Source organism: Pelodiscus sinensis, chromosome 2 (genome assembly GCF_052426305.1).
Source record: "Pelodiscus sinensis isolate ZL-2025 chromosome 2, ASM5242630v1, whole genome shotgun sequence".
NCBI lineage: Eukaryota > Metazoa > Chordata > Testudines > Trionychidae > Pelodiscus > Pelodiscus sinensis.
Window position 1 is genome coordinate 175,108,861 of NC_143053.1, and position 21,214 is coordinate 175,130,074.

Consider the following 21,214-nt stretch of genomic DNA (forward strand, 5'->3'; position numbering starts at 1 on the left):
AAAAAAAAGTAATAAATATGAAAGGAGAAAAAGGAATATACTGGTTTGATAAGCCAGACAAAACAATTTTCATTCCTATTCCATGATATGGAAGGGAGAAAGGTGGAATGAGCTAAAGAAAATCTTGCTTTTAGATTCATTATTTTCATAAATCCCAACTAAGATCTAAGTCTTGATGAGCAAACAAATAATTTTAATATTTCATCCAAGTTTATACTTAACTAATATATTGCCCAATGCCCTGCATTTGACAGAGTTCTCCTTGCTGAATGACCAGAGTACAGCATGTTCTCCAGTATGAGATTGGTTTGATAAAGTGAATGTGATATTATCAAACATAAAATTAATGGCAGTGGGCATTATGATTTAATTGGACTTACAATAATATAGTCACAACAATTTTTATCCAATAAATATGGAAAATGACCTTACATTTATAACAGTAATGCAAAACATTTAAATTTTGAACCCAACCTAGCAAATGCTTGTGCCTGAGACTTGCTTAACTTTACTACCCTGATTACTCCACTCAAGTTAGTAAATTACATAAGTGTCTGCAGGATCAGAGCCTAATCCTGATTTGTACAGCATGTATAGATGCCAATAAAAGGCTGCCATTATAAGAAATAAATAAATAAGTGGGCACACAATTCCTTCAAACCATAACATAGAAATGCTTTTAACTAATCAAAAGCAAAATATTTGAGTTGGACAAAAAAGTGATAAACATTGTCACATTATTAGAATAATTTTGTAGCCACTTTTTATTCCAAAAAAAAGTTGTATTTTTGTAAACCTGACATTTCCAAAACAGTGCAAGTGAATCAGAATACAGGTGCACACAGCTTCTAAGTACAGGTGACATTGATAATAGTGAAACACATTCTTCCATCAACAATTCACAATTTACAATTTTACTATACACAAGGAATGAAATTTTAAGAAAAAAGGAGTGAAAATGGTGCAGGTACCCTGCTGTATATGCAATTTCATGCTCCAAAGCAGTTACACTCTTCATGCCAGTTTAATCAATGTACAATGTGAGCCAATTCCTACCCTCATTTACATCCATGCAATCCCACTGAGGGGATGAATTTAAATGAAGGCAGAAGTTAGGTCTATAATTCCCTTAAATCCTTTAGTGAAAACAATACATATATACTCCCATGTCACATAAAAAATTGTGCAAGATTCCAAACTGTGCCCATAAACAGAAGACATTCAAAGAAAAATGGCACTAAGCCTTATCAAACACAGCCTTTGCACTTTGAGTCACTGCTGCCTTTGTCAATTCAATTTATCTGAACATCCATGACTTCGAAGAGGGTCCTTCACAATTTCTTTACATTTCAAAGTAGTAAGGATTTTGTTTCCTAGTGAGTAACATTCCTGCAGTGTTGAAGGTCATCTCTTCGCCCATTGCTCTAAGGCAAGACCTGTGTACTTTACCACTTATGCACTCAGTAGTTCATAAGCAATGCATAGGTGCCACACCAGACCTCTATACAGAGGTGAATTTTATTCTGAGTCTGGTCTCAAATCTTTCTCTGTCCCTAAAGTATAGTCAGCTATGCTTGACACCAGTGTTCCCTTTAAGCTGTGTGGCAGCACAGCTTCACAGGTAATTAATCAGCCTTGCCCAGTCAGTCAGCTTGAAGACTTGAGCCTCTGACTGGGTGGGGCTTATTAATCACCTGTGAAGCTGTTCTGCCCCCAGCTTAGAGGGCACACGGCTTGACACCTTTAAGAGGGCACCCTGAAAATGGCAGAAACAGCCATAAGTGATTTATATACCTTTGGGCTCCCCTGTGAAAAAAGAGAACACCTTTAGCACACATCTACTTTAAATACAAATTTGAAGTGTAAGTACGTTTTCATAAGGGTTTGGTTTTCTTTTCAGAAGTTGATTGAAACAACTGATACTTTATTGAAACCAACTGATACTGGATCAAAACCCGTAGGTTTAATGAAATTTGAATTTATTATTTTAAATCTGTTCTGTCCTGGGGTATTTCATCAAGTTTTATCATCCTGGGAACTAAAGAGACTCAATGTGGAACTTGCCAAGAACCCAACAGGGAAATTCATGATGAGCTCATATAGAAACACTAAACCTTTTGTGATATCTGAACCACAAAATACCTAATACCAAATAAGAGCTGAGATCCTCTGTGATTTTATGGAGTGTTTATGGCATCTTATCACTAATCTAACCAGACAACATCATTTTGTAGGAGTCAGGATAAATATTCCCTCAATTTTTTCCCATCACTACATTACACCAATGCATGTGCAGATGTGCACCACTGACAGACACACATCTGGCATGTTGTGGAAGACAGTGGGCACTCTGCTAATCAGGTGGGTGGCATTTAAATCCCTCCTAGGTGGCCGTCCAAGCACTTTGCTTATAGGCAACACTGGCCAGGATACATATTGAATATCTTTATTATTAAATAAGGATCTCTCTCTTCTCCTCCATATCTTGGCCTAGGCAATCCCTTATACTGCATCTATTCTCTTTCATCCTTACAGCAAAACACCTTTTTCAGTCTGTAGCCTTCTTCAGTACTTTATCCAGAAACATTGAGCCAAATATATTCTTGGTGAAAGTACTACGCAGTCAATGGAATTATACCAGGGATGAATTTAGCTTAAATCTAGGATACTAAATCGTGCAATGGGAGACCATTATTCTTTGGCTTTGAGCTCATTAAAAAGAATTTGTAGCTTGCTATTAGTGATTATAGCAATATTCTTGTTTACTGGATCCTTTCACGTTCTTCCTATGAGGTCATTTGCTATACTGAAGTTTGATCTACACTACCAACTCATGTCAATATAACTACATTACCCAGTGGTATAGAAAATCCTTTTGTAGATACCTCTTGGTGCAGCTGCATTGGTGCAGTGCTGTAAGGGTAAACAAGACCTAAATGTGTCTTATTTATACTTCTGTCATTTTTGGACATAGCTAAGAAGGTCCTTTAAGGTAGTGGTTCCCAAACTTTTTATACCGTGGACCGACAAACCCCTACACAAACGTTTAGTGGACAAGCAACATCTTATTTGTATATTTGCATATTCATTATGCAAATAATGAATATGCAAATAAAACATTACCAGTAAGATGCAAGTCCATATCTTGCTACCCAACCATCCACGGTCTTTAAGATCAGAGATTTAAATCAGAGCTACATCACATTCCTAATTATATTGAAAGTTTAATGTGGTTTTGCACAGGAAACAAGAAAGACTGGAGGAGCCAATGTAAATTTTGCAAAGACAAGCTAATCCGTGCTGTTTGGAGTAACACTTGTATCAGCTATTTTCCACAGAAAGTTGATGTTCTTGTGGTTCAAGCCAGTATTCAAATATCTCATGGCTACGTTTATAATTAATGTTTCAAATTGACATTGTCCTATTAGACATTACTAGCTGACAAGCTACATCAGTCACAGATTTTCTTGACTATTACAATTTACTGTATGAATTTTGCACAATTATTTGAAACACCTGCAGCAAATGGTCACATAAAGGGAATTTCCTCAATGTTCTTGTCAGTACAGGCTTATAGATTATTTTCACACCTGATCTTCTGTATTGGTATGTCTAGAATAAGATAAAAGGTGATTTTAAAAAAGCATTTTAGAGCATTCATTTTTAAACCCCAGCGAGACCGTACAAGCTGTATTTTAACATGTATTAGCTGCTCCAGATTACCCTCTAACTCCTCTATGGATGCCCCTAACTAGTGAGTACATGTTGAAATAGACCTTGCCCTAGCTACACTAGGATTTTAAAAATTGTTGGTGAAAGTGTGTTAGCCAGCACATTCCCCCGACCCTAACATGTTTTATCTTGGTTTAAACATGCGCCCAATAACAGTACTGGCTAGCAAAAGACTCCAGTATGATTCCTTTGGTAAAATGATCCAGGTAACCTCATTTAGATCTTCTCTCAAGGTTTCATATTTTCAAATCGTCAAACAGATGTAAAACCATAATATCTTAAACTTATTTCAGTCTCTTGTAGCAACCTATCTGCATATCATAATAGTATCTCCATAATACGGTAATAACCAGCTATCTCTATATAACAGTTTTGGATTATAGGGATACAGGGGTTCTATGGGGTCAGGGCCAGAGCAGAGAGGGGCCACAGCTCCCTCGGCAGGGCGGACTCTGTGTGGCCAGGCTTGTGCTGGTGCCCAGCCTGGGCGCACGCGCAGTGGGGAAATTCCCCACAGTAACAATGTACTGCCACCAAAGCACCTGCGGCCATGGCCACGGCCTCAGCCAGGCCAGACAGAGAATGCAGGGCGGGCAACGGCTGGGGAGCTGTAACCTGTCTTTCACGGCCCTGCCCTTCTCACTCAGTGCCATGTCCCAGCTCTGCTTGAAGTCCCACGTATGCCCCTAACAGAAGTGCTGGCACAGCATGTAGCAGGTAAAACCCAGCATCCAGCTTATGGCTACATCCTCCACCTCTGCCTGGCAGCCAGCAGTTTGCAGCCTGGCACTGGGCTGCTACCGGGTGTCTGGGAACTGCTGCTTTAAGGGACCATTTTTTAGTGGATACAAAATTATCTCTGTCTCCTGCCTAACAGGTTAAGATAGCTACAGTTGCTATATACAATTGCTGTATCCAAATGACAAGGAACACATAAAAATGCATGAGTAGGACATGGTTCATATACTGTAGCTGGAAACGAGAGTGAATTTGCAAAGAAAATGCCTCTTCACAAGTGGAAGGATCAGGCAAGCTCTCATGCAAATTTGCTTATTCTTTGTATTCAAGCCTTCAGTATTCTTGTATCATGCAGGAGGATGACATCAATCACGCTTTTGCTCTTTTTTCATCTCCTTCTAATACATAGGGCTTGATTCTCTTCTCCATTACAAGTATCAGAAGGGTAGACGTGTTAGTCTGGATCTGCAAAAGCGACAAGGAGTCCTGTGGCACCTTATAGACTAACAAAGGGTATGTCTACACTACCCCGCTAGTTCGAACTAGCGGGGTAATGTAGGCATACCGCACTTGCAAATGAAGCCCGGGATTTGAATTTCCCGAGCTTCATTTGCATAAGCGGGGAGCCGCCATTTTTAAAACCGCGCTGGTTCGAACCCCGTGCCGCGCGGCTACACGGGGCTCGAACTAGGTAGTTCGGACTAGGATTCCTATTCCGAACTACCGGTACACCCAGTCCGGAATCCTAGTCCGAACTACCTAGTTCGAGCCCCATGTAGCCGCGCTGCACGGGGTTCGAACCAGCGGGGTTTTAAAAATGGCGGCTCCCCGCTTATGCAAATGAAGCCCGGGAAATTCAAATCCCGGGCTTCATTTGCAAGTGCGGTATGCCTACATTACCCTCCTAGTTTGAACTAGGAGGGTAGTGTAGACATACCCAAAGTTATTGGAGCATAAGCTTTCGTGGGTAAAGACCTTGATGAAGTGGGTCTTTAGTCTATAAAGTGCCACAGGACTCCTCGTTTTCTCCATTACATTGATTTTATACCACCCTATCAGTGGAATGTACTCTGATGTACTCTGCTGAAATGTAAGAACAGAAGTAGATCAATAATGTCTATAAACCAGTGGTGTAGCAGTAACACTATTTCTATTCAGATACCAACATCTCTTTGAAAGAACATGGCTGCATTCATTCACACTGAGTTTCTTCTAGCTCAGGAAGAAATCTGCTAAAGAACTATTTGTGAGTGAGGGTTTGCATTTTAGCAAGGTCTGTGCCATAATTCAATTCAGATTTTAATACTAAATGAAGGATGACAGCTGATATTAAAAACATCCAAATTTGAAACCTCAATATTTAGAAATACATCTAATTTACTCATCTATCTAATACTGCCATTATTCTAAAGATTATAATTTTGTAACTTGGGTGCATACAATTTAGATGGCAGGCATAATGGTCAACCCTTGTAGCTATGATCACTAGCTTGTACAGCATCATGTGAAACAGATTGGACTATGACCATTAACAATGTCTTAAAGGCCATCTTTTATATCACTAAAGTTGATATTATTAATCCCATTTTTAAAACAAGGTAATTAGTTGATGCCTTAGTGGTTGATCCAATTAAGTCTCTGCAGTATCTTGACTGCCCAAATCTTGCTCATTGTCAAAGGCTTAAAGATTGCAGGAGACAGAGTTGGCCAAAAGACATTCTTCACTGCTTTCTTCAGTGCAATATGCCCTGCGACCAAAAGGCTATATTCCTGAAATACAAGAGGCAATGTGGAACTATAATTCTTGTTACTTGGCGGTGAGTGATTGTTCCCCACAACTCAGATTAGTAACGGATAGATTCAAATGCAGAAAATCATATGTGAGTAATACTTTAGGTTCTTTAGCTCATAACTCAAAAATCAACTTCATCTTAAAAATGTGAAAAGACTTTGGCTTATTGCCATTTATTGGTCTACATACATTACCAAGCCTTGTGGATTTGCTATGTGAGGTTTTTCAGCTAGTTTCATCTGAAAGTCTTTTTTTTCATTGAAGTTCAAAAGTACAATAAGATTTATATATACATATATGTATTTCCAAGGTCTTAGCCAGATATCAGTGCTTGAGTGAACTATATAGCTATTCAATAGAAACAATAAAACATTGATACAAATATAAAGACATAATCAGTATAAAAAGCTTATATTTATAAAAATACTTTTAGGTATCAGTCTTCCCCTGAGGGTATACCACATATGTTGGATTCATAAATATTGCTCTGCACTGCAGCTTGGTTACCAAAGTTCAAAGTTCAACTCGTACAGGAAATGTAAATTGCTCCAGTCACCTGACATGGCTGCAGTGGTTGCCTCAGGATATGTTCCCTAGCTTGTTAGGATGATAAAGAACACAGCATCAACAGGGCCTCCGAAAAATCTGGAGAAGATTCCTTCTTCCACATATGGAAGATACAAGAGCAGGACCAATAGGCTAGCAAGTGTATGTCACATGACCTTTTTTCTGGCAGTTCATTGATTTTTCTGGACCCAGTCCCAACTATCTTCATTTTCCTTCCTGTTTTTCTCAGCCTCAATGATTTCTTTGTATCTCCTGCGGAAGAAGCCCATCTGCAAATTGAAAAGAATTATCATCATAAATAATGATGTCACGAATTAAAATCTGTCTTTGTTTTGATAAACAATTTGGCTCAGATTCTAATCTCATTGATGTAAAATTGAAAAGGTTACTGAAGTGAATGGAGTTACACCCGATTTACATTAATGTAAATAAGATCCTTATCAGGTCCAAGTCTTCATGAGTTCTCCACTTTCTTATGTATTAACTGCTTTTTTAGAGAAGACTGCACTTATGTAAAAACACAATTAAAAAACCAGTTATTTTCAGAAAACAAAAAATACTAGATGGGTGGGCTGAAGAGATACTATTCAGATCCAGAAGTAGGTCAGGACTAGAATAGATTTTGGGCGTGAGTCTAAAGCAGGGCTAGGGTTTGTCAAAATCTCATGAACTATCCTTGGATGATTCTGTGACAAAACTGTATAAATCTTGTGAGATCAGATGACTTTGCATTAATTTGATCCTCTTATGTGATGAAATAAGTCTTTTGGGGCCTGGGTCAGATATGGAAATCAGAATCTTTAGGAGTTCAGTTTCCAGATTCTGGAATCCCTTTAGATCTAACACATATATATATATTAAATTACAGTTTTGTCAATTGTTTTGAAAATTTTCTTTGATTTTACTTTTTTTCTCATAAATGTTTTAAAATTATTGGAACAAAATGTAATGTTTCACTTCATCCAAACAAAAAAATTGTTTTGACGTTTTGATTAATCAAAAATGTCAAAAAAATTGTTTTCAGTCCAATTTGAAACAATTTTTTCTTTTTGCTGAAATTGTCACTTAACTGAAAATACCATTTGTTCATCCATCCAAAACTGAGCTTGGGTTCTGAACAGCAGCAGTGACCTCACTGAGAGCTAAGGCTGCTCAAAAGTTAGTCAACACTTCCCAGCATTGGGTCCCACTTCTGCCAGACCTCTAATTTTGCCTCCTGTTTCACAAGTACTGTACTGATAATACTGTGGTTTTCATATCAGTTTTAACACAATTCTGTTCTGTCTTTTAAGTCTTTTACATAAACAAAAAATATGTTTTGTTTGTTATAATTAAACATTCATGCAAGCATAACCCTCTATTCTCAGCTCCTGCAGGGTAAAAATGACACTAGTCAATTGTTAACATCCTCTGTTCACAAACTAACTTAAGAACATTTTGCACTGTAATGTCAGAGCTACATTTCTGTTAAATGTAGCTTTCTTATTCAAATTCTTACTAAACTGTACTATCTACAAATATATTTTAACCCCTAGGATCTGGAAGTCTTCCCCCAAATAGACAGATGGTTGGATAAATAGATATTTTCCCTGTTTTACAAATACAGGCAGTCCCCGGGTTACATGGATCCGACTTACATCAGATCCCTACTTACAAACGGGGTGAGGCAACCCCGCACTAGCTGCTTCCCCCCAGCAGACCAGGGAGATGCAAAGCTAGCGCCCCTCCCAGCAGACCAGGGAGACGCGGAGCGGCTTTTCTCAGCAGACACCTCAGCTTGAGAATAAAGGACTGAGGGAAGTGAGGTGTGGGAGAATAAAACTGAGCTCTGGAGAAATGTTTTCCCTACAATATGTACCAGTTCTGACTTACATACAAATTCAACTTAAGAACAAACCTACAGTCCCTATCTTGTACGTAACCCGGGGACTGCCTGTAATATAACTGAGATAGATCAGTCAAGTGAATCTCCTAGGAGAATTACAATTAGCACTGGAATTAGAATTAAAAAGTTCCTAGCTCCTAGTTTTGTGCCCAGTGTACAAGATCTCACCTCCCCTTCGGTCATCTTTAACAAAGTGTTACATCTTGTGCCCACCCAGTAAGACGAATCAACATGCATCGATTAAAAGACAATCCACTCCTTCATATTACTGGTGGTTTTATTTTAAAATGTGACTCTATGAAATGACATTTTAGGTGCTGCTCACTATCTTCCAGATTATAAAATTTAAAAAAAACCACCCAGAACTTTTTCTAACTGCCTATCCTTCACACTCACTCTGAGACTCAAGCTGAGTTCTTTCCTTGCACATCACTGCCAGTAATAAGGGTTTTGCAATTATGTTTTCATCTACATTAGTCACTAGTCATTGAGGGTCTGGCTTGAAGACAGTAACATCAGTGCAATCCCAGTGGAATGTTCCCATTGATAGCAATGATCTTTGGATCAGGCCTTTAGAGTGAAACGGAATCAATGGCAAGGCTCCCGTTGATTTACATGGTGCAGGATCAGGGGCCTGAATAAACATCTTTGTTGATAATGCACAAAAAAGAATAGAATCCATCAGAGGCAACTGCTGAAGGGAGTCCCAGGGGGCCAGTGGGTGTGAGACCCCTTCTCCCAGACTGAGGAAAGACTGGGCCAAAACCTCCTCTGCCCAGGCCCTGCCTCTCCCCATCCCTTCTCCCTCCCTTTCCAGGTTACATCCCACCACTCTCCTGCTCCACTCCTTGCTGCCTCTTTGCCCAACCAATGCAGCCACAGGGAAGAGTGGGGTCTGGGGCCCTGCGCTGGCAGCAGGGATCCATTCCCCCACACTCACCAGCAGCATCAGGGAAGCAGAGCAAGGCAGCCCCAGCTCACTTAACTCCCCCAGCTGCGTTACTCTGCTCCCGCTGAGGAGTGCTAACTCTGCAGGGTTAACAAGAGTTAACAAGGATACATTTTTGGTCACAAATCAGTAGACATACCAAGGAGCTGGTGCACTGAGTAAGTGGGTGCCATTTTTATAAAGTCAGAGCAGATTTACACATTCAGCACTTTAGAACTTCTAGACGAGAAAACTGCTATGGGACATGTTTCGCTAACATTAACAAGGAAAGTTCAATTTATAGCTGTTTAAAACAAGTTTTAAACCCTAAAGGTTTCCATCCTTCAGACAGCCACATCCTTGGAACAATAAAATCCACACAAAGTTATAATCAAAATTATAGAAAGGCTTTTTAATTTCCTCCAGGGCCAAACAAACGAAAGCAAACTCTTTCCCACTGTTCTTTTAATAAAAGTTGTCTGTTTGTGAACATCTGCTTCAGGAGTTATCTTTAAAAGTTATCTTTAAAAGTTATCTTTAAAAGTGGTATTTTATTATTTCATTACTGGATAAGGAAGACTTTTGTAAGGCTTCCCAGACGGGAAAAAGAATGAGTTGAAAATCTTAACAAATATTAACAAAGCATGAAAACTAGAATCCATAGTTTACCCTGCTATGAAATTGTATATATCATTCGCTCTAAGTCTATGTGACTACTCCAAAATCAGAGGAGTAAAATGAATGAAATCAAGAGGATACACATGGGAAGAAAGAAGAAAAGCTTGGGTGTGCAGCCTGGATATGACCGTTTTAAAAAAGACTCATTAGCGATTAGCTAAGTGTGACATCCCCTACAAGGTAAAGAAATAACAAGTTATGGGACAGTATATGCTGATGTCCACACACCATGTTTCTGCTCTCAGTGATCGCATGGGAACTCTCTCTGCCTCTAGTTAAAACCTCAGCCACTTTGTCCAGTATTCAAGGTTGATATATGTGCATAAGTTAGATATGTGATGGTTATACTGGGAGATAATGTGGGGAATGGTGGGATGGAAAAGCAGGGAAAAAGGAAGTAGTAGTTAAGGATCAAGGTGAGAGGGCAAAATGGAGGAGGATGAACAGGTGAGATCAGTCATTGGCTGTTGCTAGTCAACACTGGGAGATCTAATGTTCTGCTGCCTCTTGTGTTACTAAGGCAGAAGAGATAGACAAGGTGGACAAGGTAACATCTTTTATTGAACCAACTTTTGCTGGTAAAAGAGAGGCTTTGAGCTCTTCTTCAGCCATTTCTTACCAACAGAAATTAGTCCAATAAAATATATTATCTCACCCACTTTGTGTATTTCATATAATGGGACAAACATGGCTACAGCAAAATGAAAACAACGTAGAGCAGAAGTCTGTCTTCTGAAGGTTCTGTCTCTGTTTTGCTTTCTGTTGCTTCTCCTGTCTAAGGCTAGGTCTACACTGCAATGTTAAATTGGAAAAAGAAAGGCAAATTGCGTATCTTTTTCCAATTTACTTTCAAAAGAGGCTCTGTTGAAATTTGGCACATCTATATGGTGCCAAATGTTGAAAGAAAGCTCTCTTTTGATGCATCCCTTATTCCTTGTAGAACGAGGTTTACGGGGATGGTGAAAGAGCACGTCCGTTTTTTTGAACTTTTTTTTAGAAAAAGCAGACACCTTCCTTAGAGGCGGTGTTGCTTTTCTAGACGTAGCCTAAGAGGAGGATTCTATGAGTGAGAACTGCTGGACCAAGAGTAAAGAGTTGTGTCTGGGTCTCATGTGGACAAAGGAGACTATTTTATATATATTGCTACAGTTCAATTTTGTGGGATCTGTGGTGTACGATACCACTCCCTAAGGTTGAGATGAAAGACAAGTGGGGAGGAGGAGAACAGTTTCTGGGAATAGCATAGGGAATGGGTAAAGAAGAGGGAAACATACTGAGAGAAATGAGAAACTGGGAAAGAAATTATGGGGAGAGAATACAGGAGAAGAGTGTAGTGGACAGGGATGTCAGCTGAAGGGTTGCAGTCATAGGAGAAAGGTGGAACAAAGGATTAACAAACAATGACAGTAAAGGAAAATGAAAATCCAGGACAAATGGATTTTCTGAATGGAAGGAATGTGGTATAGGGAACCTGTGAAGGTCCTTCTGAGTCCAGTGCCCTGGGTCTATCTGTTTGGGTTAAATGGGGTGGCTGGAAGGCCCAGGCAACTTTCAATGCCTATAGCTGGTGGGTACTTAGGAGAAAGAACCCCAGAGGACTGGGACTTCTCAAACTCCATCTTATGTAATCTCCTCCTGGCAGCTGCTATGGAGAGTAAAGACAGCTGCCTGGGCCAGTGCAATAGGCTGTTTCTCTAAAGATATGACAACACTGCATATTTCTTTTGGTGGCATGTAGAGCTCATACATTTGCCAAATAGAGTGAAGACACATTTAAAGGGCATGGGTTTATACACATCCCTCAAAGCTCTTGACTCACCCAAGCCATGCATCCTTGTTTATGCTCTACTTTTTGCCAGGTCGTGTCCTGCTATCTCCCTGCTTCTGGAGCCTTTCCCTACACATGGAAAGACTCCAGCTATGGCGAAAGGCTCTTGTGGAGTGGGAGGGGAAAGGTATTAAGGAAAGCTGCCAGTAGCTCCCCACTGCTTTAAGCCCTTCCCTGCAATAAGAGTAAAGCAATAAGGAAAATCTCTGGCAGGGGGTGTCAGCAGGGAGTCTTTGCCTCTCCCTGCCAGAGCCTTTCACCAATGTGCAGCTATCTACATATTGCAGTGTGGATGTGCCTGCATCAGTGATGTGTAGCTGAGTCTTCATCCAGTGTCATGGGGAAAGAAGGTGACTTGAAGAATATGAGACTATGAGAAACATACATCAGCCACCCTTCCAATGGAGGGAGTAACAATCACTCTCTTCTCTCTTCTTGAAGGCTCTGGGATGTTAAATTGCATTTAATCAACTAGTCGATGGAATTTAAAAAGCAGAGGTGCAACCCTGGGACTAGGTGTGAGCCAGGAATCAGCTGATTCCCGGCTTGTACCCAGTTCCCTCATTTTGTCTCTGCATCCTACAGAAACGGTGCTGGGGGGAACTGGCTTTTAAGCTGGCTCCCCCAGAACTGGCTCCTGCTCCCCACCCTTGCTACCTCGGATAGAGGCAGCAAGGGGGGGAAGTGACTAGTCGAATCAACTAATCTCTTAGGGTATGTCTACACTACAGTGTTATTTCAAAATAGCAAGGGAGAGGAGTGTTCTTGGTTGAGGCTAGAGTGGCCACTAGAGCACCCTGGGAAGGCTGGAGGCCCTCTATTTTGATATAAGTGTCTACACAGCACTTATTTTGAAATAGCTATTTCAAATTTGGCGTTATTCCTCGTGGAATGAGGTTTACCAAATTTGAAATAAGCGTTCCGCTATTTCGAATTAATTTCAAAATAGCGGTTTGGCTGTGTAGATGCTAAGAAAGTTATTTCAAAATAACTTTGCTGTGTAGACATACCCTTACATCCCTACTGTGAACCTACTGGTATCTTCTCTGTTGTTTGTAGAATGAGTTAGCCTACTCACTCTCAGCCAACTCTCACACAATTCCAGAGAAAATAAAAAACGGTGAGGCAGGTTTTCCCTGCCCAGACTAATGATGATACTGCAATCAGTTCACCTCGCTTTCTTCCTTACTACCTTCCCAGACATCTGGGAATTGAAGGTGTGGTAAATATGGTGCTTTGTTTCTTTGTTTTCTGTCTGAAATTGTCAATACTTTTTCTAATGCAGGGTCTACTTTTCCTTCTGCTATAGTCATGCTGCCCTCTATAGCATTTCTTGAGCAGAAACATGAATGTACTTTGTGGAAATAAAGTTTTAATTTTCCACTTAGGGCAATACAGAACTAATGCTCCCTATAGTCAGGTGAATTATACAACTTAATTCTGAGCTTTATTCAAGTCACTCCACTGCACTGTCAAATTGCTGACATCCTCTGCAATTCCGAGGTTTGACTTTCACCAAAGTGCACTACTCCAGCTTGTCAAGTTAGGCACGCATTCCTTTTAGAAAAACAGACAACTCATATCAGGCAACATTTACTTAAAGATACATTTGGACATGGATTTCCTACGTCAGCATGCAAATGGAAAAGAGCAAGAAAAGCTGTTTCTGGGAGTTAAAATGATAAGTAGCTACCTTCTTTCTGTTGTTTGATTCTGTTCTCCCTTCTGCTATTTCCCAAGAATAGAAAAGGACAAATCATTGACCTACTGCAATTCTGTATTTTTAACACTAAACACAAATGTGTAAATAACTTCGGTTTTATATCATCCTGTGGTTATCCTACCAGGAAACCAGTGAGAAACGTGCATGGATAGCATGTAAATTATAAAATGTGAATGAAGTTTTCGCTCACGCTTGAAAAAATAGAGTTAATGCTAGCAGCAGGTGGCATTCCTTTTGTAATTACTGAGTAACCTTATACTCATTTGATCACAACAAAATAAAAAAAATCAGTTTTGGTTCTTACCAAATAAGGTCCTGATTAATAGCCTTTTAGAAAAATTGAGCTGTTTTTCTCAGTCACATCACATGTATTCTATACTATTATAAAAGGAGAGGTGTCCATCACACCATCTGTCTCAGAGAACATTTGAGAAGTCTAGGGAGTGGCAGGCTCCTAGCCTCACCTACAGCTCTGCCCCTTCCACTGAGGCCTCTGGCCCCACTATAATGGAGGAGGAGCAGCACTGTGTGCCCCACCATGGGGAGGGGAAGAGCATGTGTGTGCCCCCCCTCCACCACCATGGGGAGGGGAAGAGCATGTGTGTGCCCCCCCCTCCTCCACCATGGGGAGGGGAAGAGCATGTGTGTGCCCCCCCCCCCACCACCATGGGAAGGGGAAGAGCATGCACACATGCACCTTAGCATCCCTGGAGCAGCGGGGAGGGAAGACGACACACAGCCCAATCCCCTTACCCAGGGATCAGCGGGGAGGGAAGAGGCCATAAGGCCTGAGACTTACTGCCCCCAGGAGCAGCAGGGAGGGATGAGGCCTTGCAGCCCAAGCCAGACCAAGTCTCCCTGGCCCTGGGAGCAGCAGGGAGGGAGAAGGCCATGTGCGCCCCCCTCTCCCCACCACCACCATGGGGAAGGGAAGAGTGCAGCACGCCCCACCATCCCTGGAGCAGTAGGAAAAGAAGAGGACACATGGCCAAAGCCTCCCACCCCCAGAAGCAGGAGGGAGGGAAGATGCCACATGTATATCTATCATCACCATGGGACGGGTAATGCTAGTATTAGTAAAAATCCAGCAAAAGAGTAGTATAACTATAGACAGGGTCACTGACGTAAAAACTACCATGGCTCTTTGGGCCCATACATTCCATCCAAATTAATACAGCGTATCCCGTGGTGTCAGACATGGTTCAAAAACATAATAAGAGACAGTCCTTGTTACAAAAAGCTTACAAGCTAAACTGACAAAGAGATAACGGAAGCATTACCATGCCTCACTTCAGAGAGACAGATCTGAAGCATAGAGAAATTAGATATACTGTACTGCCCATGTTCTGACAGAGTTGGGAACTGAACCCATATCTCTTAAATCCCTATCCAGGAGCTCAGAGACAAGGTCATCTTTCCTCAAAAATAGGATTTTTCTATTCGCGACTGCCAGTATGATTTTGTGATTGCAAAAATGTTTAAAGTTCTAGAAAACATGACCTGTGAAGGAAGACTGAAAGAGTTGGGCTTGTTTAGTTTAGAAAAGAGAAGACTGAGAGAGGACATGATGGCGGTTTTCAAGTATCTAAAAGGATACAAGAAGGAGGGAGAAAAATTGTTCTGCTTGGCCTCTGAGGATAGGACAAGAAAAAATGGGCTTAAATTGCAGCAAGGGAGATTTAGGTTGGCCATTAGAAAAAACTTCCTAACTGTCAGGGTGGTTAAACACTGGAATAAATTTCTTAGGAAGGTTGTAGAATCTCCATCACTGGAGATATTTAAGAGCAGGTTAGACAGATATCTGTCAGGGATGGTCTAGACCAGTGTTTCTCAACCAGTGGTACGAGTACCCTTAGGGGTACTCAAGAGAAGTCTGGGGGGTACGTCAACACAACAGAAATTTAGAGAAAACTGAATTTTTGTTTTAAGTTTTTCAGAGGTTTATTATTTTTGTACTTTTTAAATGCAAAAATTTCATTGCCCACCCGACTACGATTAAGTTGTTTAAACAAATGTGTTGCAATGGTAGAAAAAAAATGTGTGTTTGAAAACTGTAAGTACTGCAGGTACTTACAATTTTTTTGAAAGGGGTACTTTATTAAAAAAGGTTGAGAAACACTGATCTAGACAGTGCTTGGTCCTGCCATGAGGGCAGGGGACTGGACTCGATGATTTCTCGAGGTTCCTTCCAGTTCTATGATTTTATGATTCTATATACAGCCACTGTTTGTAGAGTTGGAGAACTGATGTATTCTAGAATGATGCATTTCTATAAACCTTTTTATTACACTGATATTTTGCTGTATTTTTAAATCAAATACAGGTATTGTTTTATCCAATTTCTCTGTGGCAGACAGGCAAAATGCCATCATTTGTGTCCCTTTTAAGGAGAGGGGCTTGTATGGAAAGTGTCCATATGGGTATACTTGTACCTTTGAGATGAAGGATGATATTGTGCTTTAAAGCACGAGATCGACTGTCCAGAAATCTGGCTTCACTTACTAGGTCTGCCACAGACTTTCAGTGTGTCTTTGAGCAAGTCACTTCTTTGTGTCTCAGTTCCTCAGCTCTATATTTCTCATGTTGCATATGAAAAACTGAGGCACACTGAAATTAAATAGCAGCTACAGAAGAATTCCAACGTTCATGTATGTTGGTTGGAATTCACCTTCCTGGGAGAGATCATGTTAGGGCCTATGCACAACATCAGTCCTAGGATAAGTATTGACCAGTTAGTCTAACATTCATGTCTAGAAGATACTGAAACAAATTACAAAACAACCAATTTGTAGGCATTTAGAAGATAATAGGGTTATAAGTAACTGCCAATGTGAATTTGTCAAGAACAAAGCATGCCAAATCAATCTAATTTCCTTCTTTGAAAGGGTTATGGGCTAAGTGGACGGCGGGGAAGGGCGGGGAGGGGGGAAGGGGGAGAGAGAAGCAGTGGATATGATTTATATTGATTTTAGCATGTCTTTGACACAGTCCCACATGACATTCTTTAAATTACTATAAGATGGGTACATATTCAAAGAGTAGTTATCAATGGCTTGCTGTCAAACAGGGAGGAGATATCTACTGAGTTCTACAGAGGTCTGTTTGAGTCTGGTACTATTCAATATTTTCATTAATGATTTGGATAGTGGAGTGGATAATATGCTTATAAAACTGGCAGATAACACTAAGCCGGGAAGGGCTGCAAGCATTTTGGAGGACAGAATTAGAATTGAAAAGGAACTTGACAAATTGGAGAACTGAAATAAAATGAAATTCAATAAAGGACAAAGTACTTCACTTTGAAAGGAAAAAAAATCAAATGTACATCCACAAAATACATGCCTCAGCAGTAGTAGTGCTGAATGGGATCTACTAGTTACAGTGAATTACAAATTGGCTGGGTCAATAGTGCAATGCTGTAATGGACAGGAGGGGTGCTGACCAGCACTCAGTTACTAAGGGGTTAAATTCAGGTAGCTAGCAAAAGTGTGCTGGCAAGGGGGCTAAGAGAACCAATTGGGATAGAGGGATGGAATTTGAATTGGATATAGATTCCTTTCTTGCTTTCTTTATGTAGGAGAGAGAAACCAGGAATTGAAAGACACAGAATGATTTAAACCCAGGCAGGACTACCATGCCTCCGAGGGATTCGGAGCATAGAAGAAGAGTGAACAAAGAGGAGATTGGAAGTAAGTAAAAGAGAAAAAAAGTGAATCTAATTGCGTTCAGGGTATTTTCTCTTTATTAAGTGGTTTGGTTTGAATTGCTGTGTGTAATTTTATGCCTCCCTTCCCCAATTACCATTGTACCCAGAGACTTTTCTCTATTTTAATTTGTTTTCTTTAGTTGCTCTGTAGCATCTAGCAAGTATGCTATATCAAGTTTATCTTTTGTTTTGTAATAAAATTACTTCTTTAAGGTGATGATTTGATTCTTGTGTCCTGGAAGGTCTATCAGTCTATGTGAATCTGCATACCTCGGACGGAGGGGTCAGCTATTAGAGACTGAAGCTTGGTTATCTCTTCTCTTTCTTCAAGCTCTTTTGGGGCAAAAGAGCTTGGGGTAGCCCTAGACGTGGTTTCAAGTGTTTACCTCTGGTTTTAGGGATTAAAAAAAATCACTTGATGGTTGCAGCTTGTTTGTTTGTTTATTTCTCAGAGCCAGGGAATCTGTGACTCTGGGAAGTTTTGGTAACTAGTGCCTATAGAGCATGGGTTCCCAAACTGGCGGTGCACCGACCCTGGGGGTGTGTGAAGAAATTCCAGGGGGGGGCACAAGGCAACCCAGCTCCTCCTCCCTCATCAATACCTCCCCCCCAAGAATGAGCCCCGTCCATCCGGTATTTTCTTTTTTTCCCAGCTCAGGCTGGCTGGGGCAGACTTCAAAAGGGCAATGCCTGCTCCGCTCTTAAAAGGGCAACTTTTTCTTTTTTTTCTCAGCAAGTTTTGCTACTCTTTTGGGGGGGGGGGTGAGAAGGTTTCTCAAAAATCAAAAAGGGGGAATGATGCCAAAAAGTTTGGGAATCACCGCTGTAGAGGCAAGGTTTTTAAGCTCTCTTGGTGTGCCAAAACGGGGGAACAACCTTGACAAATGCAGTTACTGAAAACGCTAATATCATTCTGTTGTGGTTTACCAGGAATGCTTGTATTAGACACAGAAGGTAACTGTCTCACTCTACTTGGCATAGTTGTGGCCTAAGCTGTGGCACATCTAGGTGCCACAGTTTAAAACAGGATAATTAAGTATTGAAATAGACCAGAGGGACAAGAACTTGCTAGACACACACCTATCAGGGATGGTCTAGGCATATTTTGTCTCATCATAGGTGCTGGACCAGATGACTTTACAAATCACTTCCAGCTCTATGTTTCTATTATCACGTAAGGGATATGGCCTTGTGCTAGCTTTTGCAAAGGGGTGACATTAAAGAACCTGCTCTTCAATCCTTAGTCATAGAAGGTGTCCTTACTCACATTGGTAGTCCCACTGACTTCAGAGGGCCTACCTGCTTAGAAGTATTAGTGAAATGAATAAACTTTGTAGGATCAGGATCATATTTTGGATACTCTCTACCACAAAAGAATTAATTGCCTCAAATTGAATTGATATGAAACTAGAATTCATTTCACCTAACCTTTCACAATAGATCCCTCCTACATTATAACTAATATGCTTAGGAAGTGGGGATAATTTGAAACAATAACTAATCATTGGCAGAATCTTAAGTGCCAAGCAACAAGTTGACTGTGCTTATAATCTTAGTGTACTGAAGAAACGAACTCATGACTTACTCATTTAAGATTCTTGTAGGACAGTGATTGTGTGGAGCAATTTGCATGAAAATACATACTAAAATACTATAATTTGAATAAAAAAGTCTATTAACCAATATCAAACATCTCAAACTTTTTTTAATACTGTAGAGGTTGGATCTTCTATTATATAATTCTACAAAGTAGTTTATGGTTTAAAAACTACTAAAATGAATGTGGTCAACAACAAGAGTACATCTCATTTTCCCATTCTCGGAGAAGGAAAAGAAGAACAGGCTGTGTACTTATGGCCAATATGTTTGGACAAGCTGCTTCTAAATTCAGATTTCTTAAATCTCAGTAGGAACACAAGGGTAGCTAAATGCCCTATCTTTCCTGAAATAGTGATATATTAAAGATGTATCTCAATCCCCATCTCCTCTCTAAAAGAGAAAGAAAACCTCTGTAAAGATTTTTGGCTTTGTTTTAAAACCAAACCCTGGCTAAACTTTAAAGGTTGTTGCTGGATTCAATAAAAATGACTATACAATTGTATTCTGATATACTTGACCTGCCAAAAATATTTGACTGGAAGTTGTATAATGTCCACAATTATCAGCATAAGTTCCTTGTGTGTGCTTAGCTGAACCAGAAGAAAGGGCTTTGATTTAGAGCAAGTCATTACATAGCATTTCCCCTTATAACACCACACTAAGAACGAGGATGTAGACTAAACAAAATATATCTCCCTATTTTCAAGCATCTGATTCTGAGGGATGACCATGAATTCCAACAAATATGCATGTTTCTTTCTGGTGTCTGGGAATCTTAGAATCATATACATTTATTTGCAACTTTTAAATCTGCACATCTCTCTGTTTTTAATTTGGGCTCTTAAGAATGATGATTTTTTTTGTTATTAAAGAAACTTTATGAATCACAAAGACATTTTCTTTTGTCAGGGGATTAAACTTGTTGATAGGTGCCAGGATGAAAGCTATGATTCTGACATACAGAAATAGCTTGGTGAGCTCATCTCTCTTTTAGGGGATCCTGAGGTCAGCAAAACAGCTATCCATAGTATTATTTTATTATATTTATATTGTGCATTTTATCCCCAAAGATAACATGTATTTCACAACCTCTATGCATATGCCACTCCTAAAATGCAGCCACCTATCAAATAATGATTGTAGGCAAATAGTACATGACACACAGACCAATATTAGGGAATGGGGAACTTTTGGCCAAGACATTAGAACTTTCTACTTGTATAAAGAGTGCCACAAAGACCACATCTAAAGTGGTTCCTAGAATCTGATCAAAATTCATATACACAGTATACCCATGCCACCCGAACAATCTATCTCACAGGATGCCAGAATATGAACTATGATTTCAGGAAGGTTTTGCCAACACTGGAAGAAACTCACTATTCTCATGGTGTGATAGGGCGGGCCAGCCCCGCATTGAACATTGGGGCAGAGAGCCTGCCTATTGGGTAGAATATGCCCCTCCCCCATGCTCGCATTGCAGTCCCGGTATAAAAGACTGCAGGGCTGCTCAGTTGGGGAAGGCCACTGGAGGGGAAGGAGTTCCTCTTCAGACACCAGAGCCAAAGCCGTTGTAGCTGGACCAAGAGGCGCTGGACCAGTTACCCCTGCCGCTGTTGTCTCCGAGACGAGCCAGAACGCAACATCGGCTGTGCTATGCAGCCCCCCAAAGACATCACTGCCCCAGCCACTGCTGTCCCCCAAGCCACACCTGCCGATGTTGCTGTTGTAGCCGGTCCCACATCCACAGGCGGGACCGCTGTCAGACTGGGCGAGGGGGTAGGAAGCAACCCAGGGTGGGGACCAGAGAATTCCCCACTGAGCCAGTGGTGGGAACCACCTGCCACTGATAGGGCCCGGGCCCCCCTACCACTTCCTCCCAGATCCTGGACAACGAGGGGATCCCATAAAAGACTAGGCTGCTGGGTTTGCATCTAAAGGACTAGGCCACTGGGCCTGCAGTTAAAGGACCAGGCCTTGGAGTTAAAGGGGGTGGGGCTGGTGATCCCACCACACATGGCTAAAGTGGAATTCAAGA

The 21,214-nt window shown here is 40.7% G+C and overlaps 1 protein-coding gene across 1 annotated transcript in view; it reads right to left on the reverse strand.

Moving 5' to 3' along the window:
* Window positions 1-746: 746 nt before the first annotated feature.
* Window positions 747-21,214, reverse strand: part of ITGA9 (integrin subunit alpha 9) — a 339,039-nt gene continuing 318,571 nt past the window's right edge. The window contains exon 28 of the mRNA XM_006124025.5: window positions 747-7,098. Within this exon, the coding sequence (XP_006124087.2) occupies window positions 7,000-7,098 (99 nt within the window). The 3' untranslated portion in view covers window positions 747-6,999. The remainder of the gene's footprint in view (window positions 7,099-21,214) is intronic.